A 20,773-nucleotide genomic window follows, 5' to 3' on the forward strand; every position below is an offset into this window, starting at 1 on the left:
AGGTTCCGGTTTAGAACAGAAGAAGCTGAGACGACGACAAGAAACGTCAAGTTTAAGCCTCGACGTCGATGTTAAAAGGTTTTAACGAAGCTCAGAGAGAGATTCTGGACTCAAACAGCGAATTCATGAATGTTTTAGGTCATCGAATGTGGAGAGAGATGAACTTTGACTGAACTGGTTGAATTATCGGAGACACTGAAGACCCTTTTCCACCAACATTCACAGGGACTTTGATGCTCCTGGTAAATGAATTCCTCTTCATCTGTGTGGTTTTATGTTTCCACCGTTTTGAAGTTCTGTTCAATTTATTCAGACTCCGCCGTTTCCAGTCGTCCCCAAGAATTCCATGAATGTGTAAAAGTCTAATCCACCTACTTTAATTGGGGGAAGTTTGGGGTCGAGGGAAAGTTTCCGGCGGAAACTCGTTGAGGTTTTTGAGAAAGTTCTTGTGGTGGAAAAGATGATAAAATGATGATAAAATGATGATGAAATGACGGACGAGTCGAATCAAACCTGGTTTAAAACGTTATTTAATGATCCGTTTGCTCGTAGAGTTGGTATCCAGTCATCCTTCGGTAATTTCCACGTCGTTTCGATATTTTCTGACCTCTTCTCGACCTGCCTGGGGGGCTCCGGAATGTACTTGTGTTGTTCAGTATCGTCATCCTCCTCCTTCCATCCTTCCTTCTTTCGTTCCTTCATTCCTTCCTTCCAGACCTCGTCCTCCTCGTTCTTGTAGATACGTTTTATTTGAAGACCAGGTTTCCCCAAACTGAACACTAACACTGTATCGTGATCATAAACTTCAGTGTATTTTTGTTCTTCTTCCCTCGGAGTTTCTCTTTTTTATAGGAACATTAGGGTGTACCCTCATCTTGATATAATGATATTGGTTCATGTGTAACTACTACTATTCTACTTCTTACTGCCATTATGATTGATTTCTATTGAGCAATAAGTTGTTTTTTTTTTCTGGTTTGGGTGGTTTCATATTGTGGGAGTCTTCCATTTCTGTTCACAGCAGTAGAAGGACTCATTCAGACGTGTACTGTAAAGTTTAAAGATAATTCTATATAAATACATATATGAATAATCTGTCTATGTCCATGTACTGATCAAGTAACAAATAAAAGACTTTATGTCAGAAGTTGAAGCGTCTAAATCTAGTCTTTTCTTATCCGGACTGTTGATGAATCCACTCACCTTCTATTACACTGGTCAACAACAAATTTATTGTCGAAGTTTTTTGAGCTGATTTAGGATCATTTTGGTGTGCTGAATCCAAAAATCACATTAATTTTGCTCAATCAGGTCAACTTTCTGAACTATGCTACATATTGGCTTTTTAACATTTTTGCTTACATTTATGGGCATTTTCACATCATATGATACAAAATTATTTCATATTTCTTGCAATAAACGAGTTCTGAAGATTTTACTTTTGCCAATTTATGATTAATGGCTTTTTTAAATATTACAGGTGAATGAAATGGCTTCAACTAGAAGATCTTGCAAAAATAAGCCTGACGTATTCTGCTACATCTGCGGTGAATACACCATTGTACCTAACAGGAATCCTGTTAGAAAATTATTTTTTTTCTCTTAAAACCTATTTTGGGTGAGAACTATATAAAAAATCAACTGATAAAGTCACAAAAATGTCATCAATTTTGTGAGAAGATCAAATTTTTCAAAATCAAATTAGCAAAAAAACCTGACCTGATTGAGAAAAAGAGATGTCATTTTTGGATTCAGCGGTGCAAAATGGTCCTAATTCAGTTGAAAAAACCTAGACAACTTGCAAAAAACATTTTTTTGTAACCCAGTGTTATTCAAAGTTTGAATGTGTTTATTCACAGTTGATCCAACGCTCGTCTTCATATGACGAAGTTCAAGGTTTGAGTTGCATTTTAGTGACATCAAGGGCAAAAATTCAAGTTCTTGGTTATGGACTGAAAATATATCAGTTTAGGGTCAAATTTTCTCAGGAATCTGAATCTGAAATCATTTAAGCAAAATCTTTTGTGGTTTTCAAATCACTGAGCCTTTATTGACGCAAGGTTGAAACAAAAAAACATGAAATTTTGCCTATGAAATACCAAGGTTATTATCGTTAACGAAATGACGAAAACTAGAATTGAAAAAGCATTTTTGTTAACTGATATAAATAAAAACTATAATTAAAAGAAAAAAATGATAACCAACTGAAACTGTATTGTGTGTTTACAAAACTAACTAAAACGTATAAAAATTATGGTTAAAATTCCCTTCGTTTTCATCTTTGTCAATGTCGGATTGATACGAAATCGATTTATTTCCCTAAAGCAACAGTCTGTCACTTGTGTTCACTTGTGGTTTCCAGTCGTCTTCTGGTCCCAGCTCTACCTGGAAACATGGAGACTAAAGTTGGGAGAAAGCAGCAGAGTCCTGTACGGGATTTATTTAAATACGACGGAGAAGAAGAGAAAAGATACGACAAAACTAAAACTAACACTAAAACTAAACATTTAGAAAAAAACAAAAACTAATAAAAACTAGCAAACCTGCTCTAAAAATGAATTAAAACTAACTGAATTAGAAAGAAAATTCAAAACTAAATAAAACTAAACTATAATGAAAAATCCAAAACTATTATAACCTTGTGCACTACTTGATTTAACCATTTAATTTCTGTCAAAAATCAAACATAACATGCTTTCTTCTCTTTATCTGTGAGCTTTGAATCCTCCCCAGGAGGCCTTCCTTCCTCCACCCCTGGATGGCTTTCGTCTTGGCATCTTAGCTCTGTTCAGTCAGTCAGAAATTTAAAAAAATATATCAATTAGGCATTAGTCCATAACATGTGTAAGAGTTGTTTTATTAGTTTAACTACACTGGTCTACAAGGAAAATGCTTCCAGAATAAAAGTAATGAAATTTTACCACATGAGAGTCACTGATAAAGAAAAGTCAAGTCAAAAATGCTGGTTGGCTGAAGTTTCCAAGATACAGCCTTGGGTCAAAATGTGAAATTCAAGATTTAACGAGAGAATGGGTTTGACTCAAAAGGAATATTTGTCTCAGAGCTACAAGATCTACTTCCAAACACTGTCTGCACATTAGAATACATTCACTTTACAAGTTCTATTTAGTGGAAGATTTATAAAACCATTATATAAATGTACATAAACCAATATATATGTGTAATAACACTTAATCATATACCTTGAAAACATCACCAACCCGGCACTTTTGTCATTTATTTTCCAATTAATCTTATTAAAATACGTAACATTTCGCACATTTAATCTCTGAAGCAAATCATCTCTAAAAAATTGTAGACCAGTGCTATAAATTGATCTATATAAGCCTTCCTAAAGTGTTGCTCGCTGCTTAAATTGGCTTCAACATTGACAAAGCAAGTCCAAATCTAATAACTTGGTGGGCAGTTTCAAAAACCAATATGAAAATTTGGTTGTAAAAAAAACCTGATCTCACTTTAGGAAAGTAAATGGGCCTAAATAATATAAACTAATTGTAGCTTGGCATAGGTGGGCATGTAGGTGGGCATAATTGATTACATTTTGGAGGCTAGATATTGAAAATTGAGTGAATACAAGTTTGTTTTTTTTACAATGGTATGTATTTTTTTTCACAAACTAAAAACTGATGGGGGTAGGGTGAGTAAAAGTAATAATTTTACTGATCTAATATTAGAGTAGACTTAATTGTTGGGTAATGCTCTATTCACAACAGAAAAAGAAAGAGAATGGTGTATAATACAGACAGATTTATGATCATATCAACTCTACATACAGAATTATAAGTCCAATTCTTACCTAGAAGCCAAAAAATCCAAACAAAATGGTCCCAGGACGTCTTCTGAGGAACTGGCTGATCTGACGTCATTGACTTTGAACTGAAATCACTGAAACTGATCCTCATTCAAAAGGCCAGACCGTAAGCTGTTCTTCTAAAGCTAAAAGGTAGCAAGTTCAATGAACATTTGCAAGCAGCAACAAGATTAACATGGGTTTTCAAATTATTTGTCACTGAAAAAGGGTAATTTTTGCCCACTTTTCAGCAAACATCATGTGAAAAGTCACACAAGGACAAGTCATACACATTTTTGGATGTTCTATTCTGAAACTACACAATTTTTCCAATGAATTCAACACAAGACACTGCATGAAAGGTATACATTTATTTCACAATATTTTTTTCACAATAATGATCCTCAAAGTTTCAGCCGTGTCATATGTGACAGATAATGAGCATTAAAAGAAGACGATTGAATTTTCACTGCATTTTTATTAATTTTCCCCTCATTTCCTTTTAACAATGTGTAAATGCATAAAGAATGTACCTGACAGTCACATTTGTAATTTGTTAGCGGTGTTAGTACTTTTTGGTTGAAGCGGTGGTGGTTTACTCAAACAGGACTTTGTAGGACACCATGTTGGAGTCGCAGTAGGCGTGGAGCATCTGGTCCACGGGGCTGTAGTTCAAGGCGAGGATGTTGGGAAGCACCTTGTGGAAAATTATGCCGACGTTGAAGTTTTCGTCCCCGGTCACCGTGTCTAGAGAATAGAAGATCTCCTCCTGGTCTCTGTTGACGTAGCGCGTGACGTAGAGGACGCCGCACGCCATGAAGGCGTTGGTCACGGCCTGTTTGTAGACAGACGTCTGCAAGGTTTGGCCCAGCTTCAGCGGGTTGCCCTCCTCGATCTTGGACAGAACCAGGTTACCGAAGTTGTCGTTGGTGGTGTAGATGACCCAGACGCCGGACTCGTCTGTGGCCAGGTCCAGGTCGGTGAACGGGTAACATTCCTCCAGGTGACAGTAGTTCGCCTTGTTGTTAAACCTGCAGAACACAAACAGTTACACGTTCTACGAGAACTGTTTACACATTCATCAGCAAACCAATCTGACTTTCATCTGAAACTTCAAGATTAGGATTGAAAATAAAAATCACAGAAGAAAATGAATCCCCAGTTGAATGTGTGAGGTCTTCAGGTTCTGTCTCTATGTTCCAGTCCTGTGGTCTGGATGCAGATCAATCTAACTATAGAAGTGGGCGGGACTTTCACAGGGGGAGAACTCAACTAATCCAATCAAAGTCCACATATGACTTCTATCGGTGATCAGTAGGAACTATACTGATATCTGGAACAATTTACATGTGATAAACCATCAAAATATGGACCATGAGAAGGAAAGGAACTTTGATACTATTTTTAAAAATTCATTTAAAATTCAAAGTCTAAATTTCCTGGTTCCTTTGGGGGTTTGATCTGCCTGGTTCCTTTGGGGGCTTCATATACCTGGTTCCTCTAGGGTTTGATCTGCCTGGTTCCTTTGGGGGTCTGATCTACCCGGTTCCTTTGGGGTCTGATCTACTTGGTTCCTTTGGGGTTTGATCTACCTGGTTCCTCTGGGGTTTGATCTGCCTGGTTCCTTTGGGGGTCTGATCTACCCGGTTCCTTTGGGGTCTGATCTACTTGGTTCCTCTGGGGTTTGATCTGCCTGGTTCCTTTGGGGGTCTGATCTACCCAGTTCCTTTGGGGTCTGATCTACTTGGTTCCTTTGGGGTTTGATCTACCTGGTTCCTTTGGGGGTTTGATCTACCTGGTTCCTTTGGGGGCTTCACATACCTGGTTCCTTTGGGGTTTGATCTACCTGGTTCCTTTGGGGGTTTGATCCACCTGGTGCCTTTAGGGTTTGATCCACCTGGTTTCTTTGGGGTTTGATCTACCTGGTTCCTCTGGTGGTTTGATCTACCTGGTTCCTTTAGGGTTTGATCTACCTGGTTCCTCTGGGAGTTTGATCTACCTGGTTCCTCTGGGGGTTGATCTACCTGGTTCCTTTGGGGGGTTTGATCTACGTGGTTCCATTGGGGGTTTGATCCACCTGGTTCCTTTGGGGGTTTGATCTACCTGGTTCCTCTGGGGTTTGATCTACCTGGTTCCTCTGGGTAACTGCAGGTCGCTGATGGTTTTGGTGGTGAGGTTGAAGCGGCAGACAGCGTCCCGGTTGTAGCAGTTGTAATACAAGGCCTCTCCGTACATCACCACATTTGGACCCTGGACGGTGTTGGTGGTCGGGTTGGAGCTGTGGATCATGACGTTACCTGGAAGAACAACAGAGCACTGATGGTACGCAGTAACACACATATTAAACACAGACAGAACACACAGACAGCTGTTAGACATAAAACTGCAACAACTCTGACCAAAAACGGTCATTTTCATAAACGTGCTGTTAGCGGTGTTTTACCTTAATATTAACCCTCTGGTATCCGACCTATAGACGTCCTTCTAAACACCAAAAACACCTAATCTGCATTGTCGTAGTAATGTCAAAATGTTTTTCGGATAGTTTGTTTTTAACTTTTTTTTTTTTTTTTTTTTTAACATACTTTTGTATTTTATCAGCTTGAGCCATACACAAAAATACCAAATACTCAATAACTGCCATATTTTTAACCCTTTAAATGCCACGTTTGTAATGGAAACAAACCATATTTTTTGATACCACAGACTTTTTTTATATCCATAAAAATTGTATTCGTTATTTTTTGTATTTTTCATCCTGACATATGACAGTGATTAACACACATTGGTTAATATGCATTGTTATTTTTTGGGTTAGGTCAAATGTTAAATGCTAATCATGTAATTTTACTTTTTTTGTATTTGTCATTATTTATAGATAATTCTGTTATTATTTTTCTGGTTCTGATCCACTTTAGATCATATTGGTGTGAATGTGGAACCTAAACTAAAATGATTTTAACATCATTGATATATTACAATATTAATATTGTCAATCTCAGTCAAAAATGGTACAAAAAAAGGGTTTGCTCAGATACAACAGAAAGCATCCCAGACTTTTCTGAGCCAGTTCCCTAACCCTAACCCTTACCCTAAAGTCTTATTTCTTTAATCTGGAACGTTTGCAGTTCAACCTCGTGTTCCGTCAGTTGTTTACCTGGAGTGCTAACGCCGACTATCAGTGAGCTCAGGCTGCTGTAGCGTCGGACGTAGTGGGCGTATCTGTTACTGGAGGCCATCGGTACCATCCAGTACCAGTGCTCCTTTCCTGGGTCCGGTTTAGGGTCGCGACCCCAGGCTCCATATTTAAAACTGCCTGGATATTCTCCTGCCGTGAAGACCCGGGGTCCGGAAACGTTCATGAACCGACCGTAGGGACACAAACCTGCAACAGGAAAGAACCGAAAAGGAATCAGTAATCCTGAAACAGCCAAACAGCCACCATAAGAAACCCCACCCACATCCACTGCAGACATAAGAAACCCCACCCACATCCACTACAGACATAAGAAACCCCACCCACATCCACTACAGACATAAGAAACCCCACCCACATCCAATGCCAGTCATAATAAACCCCGCCCACATCCACTACAGACATAAGAAACCCCACCCACATCCAATGCCAGTCATAATAAACCCCGCCCACATCCAATGCCAGTCATAATAAACCCCGCCCACATCCACTACAGACATAAGAAACCCCACCCACATCCACTACAGACATAAGAAACCTCACCCACATCTACTGCCAGTCATAAGAAACCCCACCCACATCCACTGCCGGATATATTAAACCCCTCCCACATCCCCTCCCAGATATGTTAAACCCCACCCACATCCACTGCCAGTCATAAGAAACCCCTCCCACATCCACTACCAGTTATAAGAAACCCCTCCCACATTCACTCCCAGATATATTAAACCCCACCCACATCCACTCCCAGATATAGTAAACCCCACCCACATCCAATGCCAGTCATAATAAACCCCGCCCACATCCACTGCCAGTCATAAGAAACCCCATCCACATCCACTACAGACATAAGAAACCCCACCCACATCCAATGCCAGTCATAATAAACCCCGCCCACATCCAATGCCAGTCATAATAAACCCCGCCCACATCCACTACAGACATAAGAAACCCCACCCACATCCACTACAGACATAAGAAACCTCACCCACATCTACTGCCAGTCATAAGAAACCCCACCCACATCCACTGCCGGATATATTAAACCCCTCCCACATCCCCTCCCAGATATGTTAAACCCCACCCACATCCACTGCCAGTCATAAGAAACCCCTCCCACATCCACTACCAGTTATAAGAAACCCCTCCCACATTCACTCCCAGATATATTAAACCCCACCCACATCCACTCCCAGATATAGTAAACCCCACCCACATCCAATGCCAGTCATAATAAACCCCGCCCACATCCACTGCCAGTCATAAGAAACCCCATCCACATCCACTGCCGTATATATTAAACCCCTCCCACATCCACTCCCAGATATGTTAAACCCCTCCCACATCCACTGACAGTCATAATAAACCACGCCCACATCCACTGCCAGTCATAAGAAACCCCACCCATATCCACTACCAGATATAAGAAACCCCTCCCACATTCACTCCCAGATATATTAAACCCCACCCACGTCCAATGCCAGTCATAATAAACCCCACCCACATCCACTGCCAGTCATAAGAAACCCCACCCACATCCACTACCAGATATATTAAACCCCTCCCACATCCACTACAGACATAATAAACCCCACCCACATCCAATGTCAGTCATAATAAACCACGCCCACATCCAATGTCAGTCATAATAAACCCGCCCACCAGTCATAATAAACCCCACCCACATTCACTACCAGTTATACTAAACCCCGCCCATATCCACCACAGTTAAAATAAACCCCGCCCACATCCATTACAGAGTCATAATAATCCCCGCCCACATCCACTACTGATGTCATACTAAACTCCATCCACATCCTCCACCAGTGTCATTATAAACCCCGCCCAGTCTAAATGTACAAACACCCTAATAACGGCTACCTGAGCTAATTAGCGGCTAGCAGACAGACCATAGAATTCAACTCATGCTAATGCTAACATCAGTAGTGTCCACCATAATAGTGGGGGTTACAGGGTGCATGTGCAGTACCTGGGGGGGGGCTGGTGGTTGGGGCCTTTGTGCGGAGGCCGTTCCTACACTGGTCCAGGTCCCTCTTCAGGCGCTGGTTGGCCTGTTGTCGTTTCACCACTTCCATGGTGTCGAGCTCCTGCAGATCCTTCAGTTCTTCTTTGATGTGCATGATCTGACACATTACAGACAGTTTTAGGGTTTATTTCCCATGATTCCTGAGCACTGAAGGCGGCGTCGGTTTGACTCTACCTGTTGTTGGGTGTTGGCGGTGAGGCGCTGGTGTCCCTCGGTCGACCCGTTGAGTTTCTCCAGGATCTGCGTGATCTCCAACAGTTCGTTCTCGATGACCACGAGGCTGAGGAGTCCGTAAAGGTCACGATCGTCCTCGACCTCCAGCAACGACAGTTCGGACTGGATCTGAGGAAGACGACGGTCCAACGCCAGGAGGAGAGTGTCCATGTCTGCAGACTGAAACCATGATGACCATGACGACACAACAGCACAACGATAACAACAGCAATACAACAATGACAACAACGACACAACCCGATCATTTTGGTCTGAACGTAGAACCTGAACGAACATGATTTAACACCATTCTTTGTGAATTACCATTTTTAAGCTGATGTTTCTGTTGCATCTGGAGGCTTCATCCTTCGCTGTGTTCAGTCTGTCATGAGGAAAAGGCTTCTGGGAGTTTATCAGCTCACAGACACAGCTGTCAGCGGACGACTGAAACAACACGAAAACACAAATACACAACACAAAACACAACCACAGTGCAAACACACACAAATACACAACACAAAACACACAACAAAAACCACAAAACAAACACAGAACAAACACAGAACAAACACACAAATACACGACACAAAACACACAATAACGACAGTACAAACACACAACAAGCACACAAATACACAACACAAAACACACAACAAAAACCACACAACAAACACACAACAAACATAAAAATACACAACACAAAACACACAACAAAAACCACAAAACAAACACAGAACAAACACAGAACAAACCCACAAATACACAACACAAAACATACAAAAAAAAACCACACAACAAACACAGAACAAACACACAAATACACGACACAAAACACACAATAACGACAGAACAAACACACAACAAGCACACAAATACACAACACAAAACACACAACAAAAACCACACAACAAACACACAACAAACATAAAAATACACAACACAAAACACACAACAAAAACCACAGAACAAACACACAGCAAACACAAACACACAAATATACAACACAAAACACACAACAAAAACCACAGAACAAACACACAACAAATACACACAACAAACAAAAAAACGAACACACAACAAACACAAACACAAAACAAAGACACAACAAACACACACAACAAACACAAAACAAACACACAACAAACAAAAAACAAACACACAACACATAACAAACAAAAAATGAACACACAACAAACACAAACACACAACAAACAAAAAACAAACACAGAACAAACAAAAAACAAACACACAACACAGGTTTATGTCAAGTCACAAAAACATGACCGTCCAGCAGACGCTGAGTTTAAGGCGTTCTAAAATAATGGACACATAGTTTTACCTCATGCCTCTTCTGTTTATTGCTTCCCTGCTGTAATGCTTTTAATGTTTTATTTACAGCATTTTGAATTGTCTTGTACATGAAATGTGCCACAGAAATAACCCTGCCCTGCCTTACCTGTGTGACGGTGATGAGCTGGAACAGCTGGAACAGCTGAAACAGCGACAGGACGAGGCTCCGTTTCATGGTCGATGGTCTCAGACTCAGTGAAGTGGATGATGTTCAGACTCTGAATGAGACTCATCGTCCACGTTTGACCCGTTTCCTTCCAAACCACAGCTCTTCCTCTTTGTGGTCACGATTGCAGTAACACGGAAACTTTAGGGAAACTGGAACAAATATCTGATGGTAAGCAATTCACACACCCAAAAACCTGTATTTACATAATTTTTCAGAAGCTTTATTTACAGGAACGATCATGGCCTAAAGTTTCTGCACTGATATCAAAGTCATTTTCACAAGTTTTAGAGGTTTTAAATATACTAGTCAACATTTGCTAGGGATCAGGATCTCCGGACCTCAGTCCCATTGAACACATTTGGGATATGCTTCAGGTCCGTGTTCGTGCCAGACAGAAGTAAAGTAAAGTAAGTAAAGTAAATTTTATTTATAGAGCACTTTTCACAGACAGAGTCACAAAGTGCTTTATCAATTCAAATCAGAATCAAATTAAGTTTACAGAGACCCAACAGAATCCTTTGACCCAACAGAACCCTCCAACTACGGCACGGGAGCTGGAAAATGCCCTTCTGGAGGAGTGGACCCTTATCCCTCAGCAGCAGATTTCCCACCTCATCCTTAGCATGCGTAGAAGGTGCATGTCTGTTATCGATGCGGATGGTGGCCACACACATTATTGACATCACACCGTATGTGTTTCAGAACATTCTGAGTGGTTTCAGTGAAAACAAAATTGGAAGAGTAATTGATGTGAACTCTAATTTCTAGGGTTGTATCACCCTTTTGCCTGAAAGTGCAATAAAAATTTATGTTTTTTTACCTTTTGGTCCATTTTTCTTTACATGACTAGCCAAAGTACACACATAATATATGAAGTCACCCAAAATATTATACAACATCAATTATTGTGCAAACATAAAACTGATCCCTAGCAAATGTTGACTAGTATATTAGAAGTGTCAAAGAATTTAATTGGCAAATAAATCACATTTATTCAAATGTTTGACTATCAACATTTTCACATTAAATTATAATATGTTTTGGAGCGATGGAAGGTTAAATCAGTTAATTAATCAATCATTCAATCCAATTTTATTTATGCAGCTTGTATAAGATAAACAGTATTGGTCCTAGAACCGAACCTTGAGGAACTCCATGACTAACTGGTGCACTGAGAAGATTCATTATTAACGTGAACAAACTGAAAACAATCTGTTCAATTTAAACCACATTAATGCGGTTCCTTTAAAACCAACTGACTGTTGCATTTTTCTGCTGTATGTAAACCAGTTACAGGAACAAGTAATAAATATAAATACGATCTAAATATATTAATATTCACTCAAAGCTAAAACCAGAGAAGTGACTGTTTTATTTAATGTTTGAATATTTCCACGAATTTAAGGTTTCTCACTTCTGGTTTTATTTCAACCTCAAACAGCGAAAAATATTCAGCTCAGTTTTAAACATTTTTATAATTAATGACTTTTAGCTGTTTTACAGACGACAGTGAACGAATGAAGGTGAGAAAATAAACTGATAAACTCACTAATGTCACTATTAAAGATAAAAAAGTCTTTCAATATTTGTCACGTACTATTTAGAATATTTAATACTATACTTATTTAAAGTTACTAATGTTTAAGACGACTTCAGTCATGTTTACAAGAGTTGAACTTTATAAGTTTCTAACCAACAAAAACACAACAAATACACAACAAAAACACAACAAATACACAACAAATACACTTAAAACCAACATAAACACAACAAATGCACAACAAATACACATGAAACCAAAAAATACACAATAAATACACATGAAACCGACAAAGCACAACAAATACACAACAAATACACATGAAACCAACAAATACACAACAAATACAGATGAAACCAAAAAATACACAATAAATACACATGAAACCGACAAAGCACAACAAATACAGATGAAACCAACAAATACACAACAAATACAGATGAAACCAAAAAATACACAACAAAAACACAACAAATGCACATGAAAACCAACAAATACACAATAAATACACATAACACCAACAGAAACACTATATATCAAAGCCAAACCGACACCAAATTGTTGCTGATTTTGCGATGTTTTTTTCTGACGTTGGTGCTTTTTTTCTGTTTTGATGTTTTTGGGGGTTTTTTTTAGTGGGGGGTGGGGGGGTCGTTTTTAATGCTGATGTTTTTTTGTTGTTTTTTTTCCATTTTTGATGTTGATGGGGTTTTTTTTTTTCATTTTTGATGCTGATGTTTTTGTTTGTTTTTTTTTCCGTTTTTGATGCTGATGTTTTTAGTTTTCTTTCTGTTCGTGTTGTTGATGAACATCTTTGCTGTTTCTTTCTCCAAATAAACCGGAGGAAAACAGAGTTTTGGGAGGAATCCCTAAATGTTGAACTTCTGTGCTTTTGTTTCACTTCTGTTTCCTTGCGTTGACCTTCATTAACTGTTGAATCGTATGTCTTTGTTTCCTTCAGTCATATCAGCATTAACTCAAATATCAGGACGATGGAGAAATAAAACCTCAACATGTTTTCAGACCATAACGGTGTTGAGTGCAAGGACCCACAGACATAAGACCGTCTTCCTCATGGGGATAAAAAGTTCCCAGTTATCTACTGTAAATGTTCCATGTGGTTTCCATAGCGACCATCCACTGACCGGAATGGTGTTTATTTCAAACCAAAACTCAATAAAATGCTGATTAATCACAAATTGAGCTGATATTAATAATATTTTGCATTAATTTCACTTCCATCTTTGGGTTTCTGCAATGAGGAAATAACAGTGTTGTGTAAAAGATGAAGAGAAATTATGGGAAGTCCTGAAACTCTGGACACACATTCGCATGAGTTTGTAAAATTGCGTGACATTGAAGGCATCAGCAGATTGTGTCAAAGCGTGGTCGTGGTTGAATCAGATTCAGTGGCTTCAGTTTTCATTCATCCAACCGTCAACATGCTCCTGCTTCTTCTACTTCTGTCCAACGCGGTGAGTTATCGCTCATATTCTATATTTTTAATGAACTTTATTAAGAAACAAAGCGATCAAACATTACAGGCAACAGAACCGATGAGAATAAATGTAATAAAAAGACAAAACAGTCACTGAGAAGGAGTTTAATTATTTAATTTAAAGGATTCTGGGTTCATATTAATGGATTTAGTTGCTTTTTTTTTAGTTCATTAGGGATAAAGAATTTAAATAATGATGTTTATGAATATGAAATGTTTCTGATAAAATAAACAGATTAAACCTCCAGTATCTGACCCATAGACGTCCTTTAATCCCCTACAGAATTATAATCTGCACAGTGTCAGAATAATGTCTAAATGTTTTACATACAGTTTGTTTTTAATTTTTTTTTAAAAATATATATTTCATCAACTTGAGCCATAAACAAAAATAACAAATACTCAACAACTATCATATTCTTGACCATTTAAATACCATGTTTGTAATGTAAACAAACCAGATTTTTCATGCAAAAAAACAGAGACAAAAAAAAAAAAATCCAATATTCTACATAAAAATTTTAGTAGGTTTTTTTTTGTTTTGTTTTTTTTCATCCTGTCATATGTCAATGATTAACACCAACACTGGTTAATATACATCATTGTTTTTTGTTCTAGGTCAAATTAAATCCCAAATTGTTAAATCCCAAAAAGTGTCAGTATTTTGTACTCACTTGGTAGAAGGATGTTAGTGTAGAAATTTAACAGTGTTTAAGATAGATAGATAGATAGATAGATAGATAGATAGATAGATAGATAGATAGATAGATAGATAGATAGATAGATAGATAGATAGATAGATAGATAGATAGATAGATAGATAGATAGATAGATAGATAGATAGATAGATAGATAGATACTGTATATTGCTGGTTTAGACAAAGGGGTAAGAGCTAATAAGCTATGGTTCTTACTCCTTTTCAAATATGACTCATTTTCTTTTTTTGTTTGTATTATTTTTTGCTTCCTTGAATTTTCATTTCTATATAATGGTGTGCAAACAAGTCAATTTGTAGCAGTCAGGGAGCTTGTACCATTTCCATATTCAGAATAAATCAATAAAAAAAATGTGTGTTCTGATTTTAGTGGACAGGTCAAAACTTAAACAGTCATACAAAGATAAACTTTTGAATTCTGGCTTAAAACATATTGTGAAAAATGATAGGACCCTTAATTGTATGAAGTGTAAAGTGTGCATAATATGCTCACCTGGATAGCGGAGGGATAAATAAAAATTAAATTATAGTATAATTATGTTGTTACTAGCTCATTGACCCATGAGGATCCACAGGTTCTAGATGTGGTAGTTTTTATGCTGTTGTGTATTCATGCATGTTGTGCTGCATGTGTCCAGCAGGCACCACTAAAGCATTCTGGGTATAGAAATGTAATTGTAAGGCTATTGTATTCCAAAAGTAGTGATATCTCCCAAAAGTATTGGTCTTTTCAACTTGCCGTTTTCACTAGTCTGTTCGTTGACCAAAAATACATAAGTATGACAAACTGCAGCAGTCAGCTGTGGACGGATTCAGTGTGAACACACACACACACACACACACACACACACACACACAATGAGGCCACTTGGTTTTTATGATATAAATGTAAATTCAAAGGTGTCAGTTGAATTGAAGAAGCAGCAGGTATATTGTGAATATTCTGTTTATATCCAAAAGACAAAAACTCTATAAAAACAATATCAGACTCAGATCATTTGGAAGGTTTTACAATAATGTATATGTATGAATACTAAATTTTCCTGATAAAGTAAAAAGTTTGATTCGAAATGAACTTTTAGGATTTGTGTGTTGTGACCTGGTTTAAGGTCAGAGTTCCATTTAATACATGATTAAACTGATTTAGTTCAATGTTTTAACCACATGTTAAACTAGACGTCGTTCCTTCTCTAATGAAGTCAAACGTGCATTTGGACTCATGTTTCTGCTTTCACTGACACCAATGTAACATAAGAGTCAATATTTAAATGTTTATGTCCACTTCCTGTTGTCCTTTGTCATTTCTTTGTGACTGTTTGGGTTTGTCTGCTGTTCGTCTGCAGGACGTGGCTGAACCTCAGCGTTTGTTGGGTTTGAAGAACCAAACTTCGTGTATGTGTAACGTGGACTCGGGTCAGTGGTCATTTCCTGTGGTGAAGTTCGAGGCCGTTCTGAAGGACGTCGACACCTGTGAAACCTCCATGAACCGTCTGCAGGAAAAGGTCAAACCTGTGTTTAACCTGGAACAGACCTGTTCCATTAACCCTTTAACCCCTGATGTTTCTGAAGGCATTGTTCTGAATGTAGGATTTATTCTAAATATTCAGAACATTTTCCAAACGTGCTGATAGACTAGACCTCGTTCTTTCCATAGACATCTGAGCATGCTCAGTACACCCCCTGCCACCTGTGGAATGGGGGGTAAGACCCTGTGGTTTATCCCTTGCTGCCACCATCTTGTGTTAGTAGGTTTTGTTTCATGAGTGTTTGTTCAGTTACAGTTAATGGTTACATGATACAGTTTAGTTTAAGTATTTTATTTAAACATCCTAATGTGGGTGCACACATATTAGTTCTGTTTGAATTATTTACTCACATTGTTCTTCAGTTGCAGACAAAAGACCAGACTAGTGATGTGACGTTCACGAACGAATCGAGTCTTTTGAACGGCTCTTTGAAATGAATGATGGGAACCGAGTCTTTGTAAGGAGCTGTTCATTGTTTTGTTTTTTGTTTTGTTTTTTAAGGAGGGAGTGTCCGATTGCCTGTCAATTTACCAACATACTGTTCTTGTTCTGAGAATTGCACTATAGTTCAGGTATTTCAGTAACTGCAGTGATTAATCACTGTTGTGTTTTGTGCAGTTTTTTCTGTACACATTTATTGCTCTTGTTTTGAGGAGAATAAAATGTTATTTCATAAGAAAATGTTTTATTTTCTTCTTCATTTTTAGGCTACAGACTAGTCCACATAATGTACTGTGATGTTTTTTGTCAAATTCCAGCATTTGCCTAATGTCACCTCTCATGTCATGTATTTAGCCCACACATTTGAACCAACTATTCTTTTTTACGGTAAGATAATATTTACTGCCACACCAATTAAACACCTTTAAAATGTAATGTCAATCATCACATATAGCCTATTTAGTGGTTAAAACATTGGTGTTTCAAAATAATGCAAAAAAACATAAAAGGGCCAGTCTTTTGAACGACTCTTTTCAGTGAACAGCTCCTGATTGAACGGCTCCCTTCAAAGAGCCAGAAGTCCCATCACTAGACCAGACACAAGGGCTTGGCTGGTATTTAAGACGGGGGAAGGAACTAAAGTCACAAGACTGAGGGGGGAAACACTGTTTGTTTCTTTGTATTAATTTAGTTGTTTAAATTCTTGGTTTAAATCACAATGGTTTCACACAGTTAGTATTTTTGTCTAGTTATGATTATTTGTTTTTATGTTATTTTGACCAAGTTCATGCTTTTGTTTAATTTCATAGTGTAATGCCTCCCCCTTGTGTTTGATTTGGGTTAGTCCTTTTTTATTTAAGCCTGTCTTGGTTCTTTGTCTGGTTGGGTCAGTTTTTGTTCTGTTGCAGTTTGGTTTAGATGACCTCAGTTGGGCCCTGCGATGAACTGGCGACTTGTCCAGGGTGTACCCTGCCTTCGCCCCTATGTAGCTGGGATAGGCTCCAAGCGACCCCCGTGACCCTAGTGAGGATAAAGCGGGTTCAGAAAATGAATGAATGAATGAATGACCTCAGTTGGGCCCGTCTTTGTTCATTTTGTTAATTGACATTTTTTGGAGCTTGTGTTAAATTTTTCTAACTTTATTTAAATGATGTGGCGACACGGTGGTGCAGTGGTTAGCACTCGTGCCTCACAGCAAGAAGGTCCTGGGTTTGATTCCAACACCAGTCGACGGGGGGTGGGACCTTTCTGTGTGGAGTTTGCATGTTCTCCCCGTGTCTGCGTGGGTTCTCTCCGGGTACTCCGGCTTCCTCCCACCATCCAAAGACATGCACTAATAGGTTAATTGGCTAATCTAAATTGCCCATAGATGTGAATGTGAGAGTGATTGTTTGTCTCTATATGTTCAGCCCTGCGATGAACTGGCGACTTGTCCAGGGTGTACCCCGCCTTCGCCTCTATGTAGCTGGGATAGGCTCCAAGCGACCCCCGTGACCCTAGTGAGGATAAAGCGGGTTCAGAAAATGAATGAATATTTAAATGATCATTTTTCCTAATTTTACCACCTTTGTCCTGCTCCTTATGTTTGGTCCTCTACAAACACAAAGCAGTGAGTGAGACCGACTCAATATAAAAATAGACAGTTTGGGTTTTATTTTTTACTCTGTTTTCCTCATCTTTTTTTTTTTTGTTTGTCCTGTTGTTTCCAGTGTTGTGGTGATCTTCCTTTATTTGTTTCCTGTGTTTTTGCTGAGTTTTGACCATTTAACTGCTTTTTGGAGTTCAACCAGGTGTCAAAAAGCAGCTGGACTGAGTTAGAAAAAAAGAGCCCAAAACAAAAACAACTGGGCCCAAATTCTAATCCTTGTTCATTTTGTTCCAGTTCACAGTTTATGTTCAACATCCTAAATCTCTTATTGACGTACATTCTAGAGCCTTATTTAGTCCAAACCAGTCAAACTTCAATTCCTCTCTTTGTCTTTTTGTTAAAATAAATGGAGTGATTGTGTGTTTTTTGTTTGCAGGTGGTGTTGTCGCAGCTGCGTCTTCCTCAGATCCAGGATCAGATTAGCAACATGACGGCCCGTCTGCAGCCTTACCTTTACCTCCACGACCAGGGCCTGTACTCCACCTTGTCTTTACGCCTGCTGAGCTCCGAGCTCAGTGTCCTGGAAACCAACGTCGGCAGCATCCACGACAAGTTCAACACCGCGCAAACGCTCCAACTGTCCAAAGAGGTACGCAAAAACGAGAAGTTAGAAAACTGTCCAACAAGGTATGCAAAAACAAGTACTTCTGAAACGGTACCAAGACGTACGCAAAAACGGGTACTTACAAAACTGTCCGAAGAGGTATGCAAAAATGAGAAGTTAGAAAAGAGTCCAACGAGGTACACAAAATGAGTACTTCTAAAACTGTCCAAAGAGGTACGCAGAAACAAGTACTTCTGAAATTGTCCGAAGAGGTACACAAAAAAACAAGTACTTATAAAACTGTCCAAAGAGGTATGCAAAAACAAGTACTTCTAAAACATTCTGAAGAGGTACACAAAAACACAAAGTTAGAAAATTGTCCAAAGAGGTACACAAAAATGAGTACTTACAAAACTGCCCAAAGAGGTACGCAAAAACAAGAAGTTAGAAAACTGTCCAAAGAAGTACACAAAAATGAGTACTTAGTACTTATGACAGGCTATAATTAATATTTTTATGCCATTTTTCTTTATAAGTTTTACTTGTCTTAGATATGTTCTTGTGTTTGATGATAGGTGGGTAAACTACGTAAAAAAGTGGACAGTATGCAGAGGATGGACGTAATAAACATGAAGATGTTTAAGGAGAAACTGCGATATTTGAAGAACAGCGCTGAGTCCTGCAGGTCAATCCCCTCAGACTTCACAGGTAAAAGTTACTCAGATTATCCACTCTGATACTCTGATCAATATCTGATTAGTACTGATCATATAAACAGTCTAATCTGATCTGTTTGATTGGATAACAGCAGTAATCTGATTATAATAAATCAGATTAACACACCTGGGTTTGTCCCCAGTCCTCCCATGTCTTCATGCATGTACAGGTTTATCTGATTTATTTAGTTCTGCTACACCTGAACATGTGGAAAAACTATGAAACTGGAGAAAACACAAGTGACAGACGTAGTCAAAGTCAAAAGTTTGGTTTTACAGTGTTTTAGACTAGTTTTACCAAATTATGGTTTGTGTTAACCATCTTTGCTTTGTTTTTACTAAATTTTAACTGATTGCTAACAGTTATGGGATTGTTCTGGTCATGTAAATGGGCTCAGTCTAATTCCTGGACTGCTTGGACCTCCTGCTGTGTTTCCAGGTCATCACATGTACTGCCTGAAGGGTCTGATCAAAAGCATCAGTGAACCCGTTGTGACCAAGGTCAGTCCTTATGGGAAGAGCTACATTTCGGGTTCTTGGGGTAAACAGGCGCAGAGGGACGGGGTGGACCAACCGGACACCTACTGGGTCCTGTCTCTGCTCAACAGCAACATCTGGGGGAACACCTTCCGCGTTTACCCCACATACGAGGACTTCATGCAGTCCAGGAACCAGAGGGACTTCACCTTGGCCCCATCCCAAACCCACACCAACGCCGTCGAAGGCCCCAGTGCCGTCCTGTACGGTGACGCCCTGTTCTACCACTGCTACCGCTCCGCAGACATCTGCCGCTACGACCTGAAAACCAACAACGTCAAACGGGTGACGCTTCCTGGCACCGGCGTCGGCTTCAACAACAAGTTCCCGTACTGTTACTACGACTGTCGGGCCAATAGCGACGTGGACGTGGAGGTGGATGAAACCGGGCTGTGGGCCATCTATGCCACTGTCGGTAACCATGGTAACCTGGTGGTGAGTCGTTTGGTTTGGGACGATCGTGCCGAGTCGCTGAACGTGTCCCAGACCTGGGAGACCAGGGTGTTCAAGAAGGCGGTCACCAGCGCCTTCATGGTGTGCGGCGTCATGTACGCCACCCGTTTCGTGGATGACGGCCTGGAGGAGGTGTTCTACGCCTTCGACACCGCCACCGGCCGCGAGGACAACACTCTGGCCCTGCCCCTGGAGAAGGTGGTGAAGGGCGTGGCCAGTGTGAGCTACAACCCAGTAGACAAACAGATCTACATGTACAACGACGGGTACCTGATGGCGTACCAGGCCAGTTTCTGATCCGACGGAAGTCTGAACGAAGATCCAACGCATTTTCTGATCGTGGTAGATTTGGTTAAAGCGAAAAACAT

At 39.3% G+C, this 20,773-nt stretch overlaps 2 protein-coding genes across 3 annotated transcripts in view; one reads left to right on the forward strand and one right to left on the reverse strand.

Moving 5' to 3' along the window:
- Positions 1–4,269: 4,269 nt before the first annotated feature.
- Positions 4,270–10,879, reverse strand: olmf4l1 (olfactomedin 4-like 1). Of its 2 annotated transcripts, none has more exons than XM_030136227.1 (7): positions 10,724–10,879; positions 9,592–9,711; positions 9,229–9,447; positions 8,998–9,151; positions 6,977–7,196; positions 5,940–6,116; positions 4,270–4,842 (listed from the first exon to the last, which is right to left on the reverse strand). In XM_030136227.1, the coding sequence occupies exons 1-7, from the start codon at positions 10,790–10,792 to the stop codon at positions 4,407–4,409; spliced, it is 1,395 nt and encodes a 464-aa protein (XP_029992087.1). In that variant the 5' UTR covers positions 10,793–10,879; the 3' UTR covers positions 4,270–4,406. The 2 variants fall into 2 exon arrangements, with proteins under 2 accessions (XP_029992087.1, XP_029992086.1); XM_030136226.1 differs by having other exon boundaries at positions 5,940–6,108; positions 6,969–7,196.
- Positions 10,880–13,594: 2,715 nt separating this feature from the next.
- Positions 13,595–20,773, forward strand: part of LOC115420739 (olfactomedin-like) — a 7,572-nt gene continuing 393 nt past the window's right edge. Inside the window, exons 1-5 of the mRNA XM_030136225.1 lie at positions 13,595–13,801; positions 15,884–16,042; positions 18,532–18,744; positions 19,275–19,407; positions 19,855–20,773. The exon at positions 19,855–20,773 is cut by the window's right edge and continues 393 nt beyond it. Coding sequence (XP_029992085.1) covers positions 13,625–13,801; positions 15,884–16,042; positions 18,532–18,744; positions 19,275–19,407; positions 19,855–20,702 — 1,530 coding nt within the window. The 5' untranslated portion in view covers positions 13,595–13,624 and the 3' untranslated portion in view covers positions 20,703–20,773. The remainder of the gene's footprint in view (positions 13,802–15,883; positions 16,043–18,531; positions 18,745–19,274; positions 19,408–19,854) is intronic.

The sequence above is a fragment of the Sphaeramia orbicularis genome, chromosome 6, assembly GCF_902148855.1.
Source record: "Sphaeramia orbicularis chromosome 6, fSphaOr1.1, whole genome shotgun sequence".
NCBI classification, from domain to species: Eukaryota; Metazoa; Chordata; class Actinopteri; order Kurtiformes; family Apogonidae; genus Sphaeramia; species Sphaeramia orbicularis.

Coding starts and splice junctions, on each gene's coding strand:
- olmf4l1 (XM_030136227.1), bottom strand. CDS start 10,792: ATGAAACGGAGCCTCGTCCTGTCGCTGTTTCAGCTGTTCCAGCTGTTC. Junction 9,448..9,591: donor GAAACATCAGCTTAAAAATG/GTAATTCACAAA, acceptor TCATGGTTTCAG/TCTGCAGACATGGACACTCT. Junction 7,197..8,997: donor AACCACCAGCCCCCCCCCAG/GTACTGCACATG, acceptor TTCCTGTTGCAG/GTTTGTGTCCCTACGGTCGG.